General features: G+C 42.4%; 1 protein-coding gene across 1 annotated transcript in view; it reads right to left on the bottom strand.

Moving 5' to 3' along the window:
* STAM (signal transducing adaptor molecule) overlaps window positions 1-3,688 on the bottom strand; it is a 63,068-nt gene that overhangs the window by 25,545 nt on the left and 33,835 nt on the right. Inside the window, exon 8 of the mRNA XM_006036381.3 lies at window positions 1-77. Within this exon, the coding sequence (XP_006036443.1) occupies window positions 1-77 (77 nt within the window). The remainder of the gene's footprint in view (window positions 78-3,688) is intronic.

Below are 3,688 nucleotides of genomic sequence, written 5' to 3'. Positions count from 1 at the left end.
TAAGGTCAGCTGTTACAAAATTAGAAGGAAATAAACCTATCCCTTGATGTGTTTCACCTTTCCACCAATTTGGATCACTGGAGATTTAAAAAAAAAAAAAAAAAAAAAAAAAGTCTTCCATAAACAATAATATCACAGTACCATTTAATTCAGGCAAAAATATGAGACATGTTTAAATAAAAGTATCCAACATTCTAAATCTTAATTCAGCTCTAATGTACATGTCCAGATACTTCCAAAAGTTGTTTTTTTTTTTAATTATTCTGAGGGCCCTTTTTTCCCCAAAATATTCTGTTTGAAACTTGAAGGTAAGAACTTGCAAAATTGCAAAAAGGACTAGAATAATAAGAACACATATTTTAGGCAAGAATTATTTTACAAGTTTAAATATATAAGAATTTCTATCCCTTTTAAAGGTAGAAGGAAACCTCTCAGTGACAAAGGTTAGAAAGATACTTCCATAGAAAGGTTATTCTATAAACTGCCTCTCACGCGATTCCTTGCATGTGTGGAATCAGAAAAAAATAAATAAATGCCTTAAACTTTGATCATTCGAGTTATAAGATGACATAACCACTTTGTGGGGAATTGCTAGCTCTGTACAGAAGAACAGATAAGGGAAAGTGTTTGTTCTTTGTAACTCCTCTGCAACTGCTTCGCTCACTGCAGCCTTGAAGATAGCAAAAAGTATGTACAACTCTGATTTCCAGGTGCAAGAAGGAAGTGTTATTTCTCCCTTTGTCTCCCCCCATAGTTCCCATCCTGATAACAGCAAAGCAGTATGAGGTAATGTTTGTAGCTGCTTTTCTAGCTAATTCCACTTTATGATCACGTGAGTTGTAAACGACTGTTAAAAAGTATATAAGCCTCATGATTTTGCTCTTGGGGGGAACCCCTTCCAAGTGCTTAGGAAATCCATGTCACTTTGGAATCCCCCCTACAGCTGTAGTTTCATTTGAATAAAAGCTTCTGCTGACCTGGCCCAAAAGTATGCTGCGTGTGTTTCCACGACACATGTTTCAGATACTGTTTGAGCCAAGATACTGGACTGAAACTGCAACTGATCTAACCTAATGTGACTGTTCCTACTTGTCTGGCCCTCTGCTTATTTTGAGCACCTGTATGAGGGGTTTTGTTCTGCAGAGGGTGGGCTAATGACAACAGAAATTGAAGATTCTTGGCTACTTGCAGTTTGCTCCTCAGATGCTGAATGTCCCACTATTTCTATTTTATGGAAAGACTATGTTTATATAGTTGATTTGAAACATTTTAAGAAAATAAAGACAGACAAGGTTCTTTGGGTGAATCTGATATCTTTTGTTAGACCAACTTAATTGTTTTCCAACTATTAAGCAAGCTTTCGGGATCAAAAACCTTTTGTCAGGCTAAGGAAGTTTCAGCAGTTCGTATGTGCTCTTCCTGGATGGAATGAAAAGTAAAGAAGCCAGCAGCTGGGTTGGTATGCATACAAGACAGACAGTCAGTGGAAATGTAGATTGATGAGTCGATGGGTGAGAGACAGGCTGGGTGGTGGGGAGAGAAGGGGGATGAATAGTGGAGAAGTACCTGGGACATCAGCTGTCAGGCAGGTTATAATGTGTCAAATCCAATGTCTCTATTTAGTCCATGATTTTTAGTGTTCAGGAGGTTAATGGATGAAGTGGAGTTCATAGGCTCATCTCTGGGAAGTGTTTTGTAAGTTTCCTTTGAGGTTTATTCTGGTGCACAGTTGTTGTTTGGTCTCTCCTACGTATTTTCCATCAGGGCATTTGGTGCATTGGATGAGATATATCACATTTCTGGAGGTGCAGCTGTAAGATCCAGGAATGCTGATGGCTCTGTTGTGGGGCGTAGTGATTGTGGGGGAGGTGGAGATGTGTTGGCAGGTTTTGCATTATTAACAAGATCAAAAGAAACTTACACAACACTTCCAAGAGACAAGCCTATGAACTCCACTTCGTCAACCTCCTGGATACTGTGCGGGCCGGGAGCGGTCCAAGGCTTTTGGGGGTGCGCAGCGGGCTGTGGCCAGCAGCCCTGGCACATGGGTCGGGGAATGCAGGCCAGCAGACTAGAATTAGGCACGGACACATAGTGGTTGATTAAAGATTATTTTACTTACACCATAGATGGTCGCGGTGCAGGCAGGAGAAAACTTTGCTTAAGTTGCAGTTACAAAACTCGTATGAACAAGACCCATAGAAAAACTCGAGCCTCTTGAAATAACTCGGGTAGAGCTCTGGATACACACACGAAGCTTGCTAGGCTCCATGGAACGAAAGCACACAGGGAAGGGTACGTCAAGGGATTAGGCGGTGACGGGGAGAGGTTAGAGGTTGATCAGGCCCCTGTATCCTCCTTAAGGCACACGCTGGGTTTGTTAGGCTCCGCAGCGCTCAGAGTTCTTCACAAGATGTGAAGTCCTCCTTCTTCTCCTCCAGATGGTTGTGGAGTCCTCCCTTGCGGGGTTCTCCTTGGAGTTCTCCAACTTGGGCGGAAACAGCTCAAGACTCTTATACGGCTAGCAGGCCAATCGCTAGCTGCCACGTGGGAATAATTTAGAAACAGTCAATAGTGGGACACAAATTTGCATGCGAATGGCGGGAACTTCTTTGCACCGGGATTTTCTCTATGCAACTGAGAATTGCACCGTGCAAAGAAAGCTCCTCGTGGCGGGAAATAATTCTGCAGTGCCGAAGCACATACAAAATCATACCCTTGGGTTATGACAGATACTAAAAATCATGGCCAAAACATAGACATTGGATTTATGACACATTATAACCTGCCTGACATCTGACTCTCCAGGCATCTCTCCACTATTCATCCCCCTTCTCTCTCTTTTCCCCCCCTCTCCCCAGCCTGTCTCTCACCCATTGACTCCTCAATCTACATTTTCACTGACTACCTGTCTTGTATGCATACAAACCCAGCCGCTGGCTTTACTTTTCATTCCATCCAGGAAAAGAACACACCAACTGCTGAAACTTCCTTAGCCTGACGACGGGTTTTTGAAGCCGAAAGCTTGCTTAATAATTGTTTTCCAACTATTTAAGTTAGTCTAATAAAAGATATCAGATTCACCCAAAGAACCTTGTCTGCCTATATCCTTAGACCAACACGGCTACAACCTACACCCCAGTTAAGAAAAAAAAAAAAAAAAAAAAAAAAAAAAAAAAAAAAAAAAAAATATTTCCGGACATTAAATGAAGTCAAATTGTTAATAAAGGGAGTTCCCAGTTTGCTACTACTACAGATTTTTTGCTCTCCATATACATCCCTACAGAAAGATCCCAGCACAGTCACTTGAGGAAAGAGACAGACAGCTATTTTAATTTGATATCAATCTCTTTGTTACAATTTACTACATAAGCAATGACAAGAGAGTTTCAGCTGTTTTCCTGGAAATAATGACTGGCTGGGAAGGCCTGATGCTTTGAGACACAGGGGCTAAATACAGACATTTGTGGGGATTAGCAGGTGGTTAAAATCAGCTCAAAATCGCTGCCCAGTAACAGGCAAGTTAGGATGGAGGGGCTAGCAGGAGGGTTGGGGGCCTAGCAGACTGGAGCGGATCAGGGGTCTGCCAGGGGATGGAGGAGGCACAAACCATGAAGGGTGGGGGGAGATGATCAGGGAGGCAGGCACAACCCTCAAGGTTTTTCCTGGGGTCCAGTAGTGTCTGGCA

This window comes from Alligator sinensis, unplaced genomic scaffold, assembly GCF_000455745.1.
Source record: "Alligator sinensis unplaced genomic scaffold, ASM45574v1 scaffold995_1, whole genome shotgun sequence".
Classification (NCBI taxonomy): domain Eukaryota; kingdom Metazoa; phylum Chordata; order Crocodylia; family Alligatoridae; genus Alligator; species Alligator sinensis.
The sequence above is the reverse complement of the archived record's forward strand: the minus strand, read 5'-3'. Positions and strand labels throughout refer to the sequence as shown.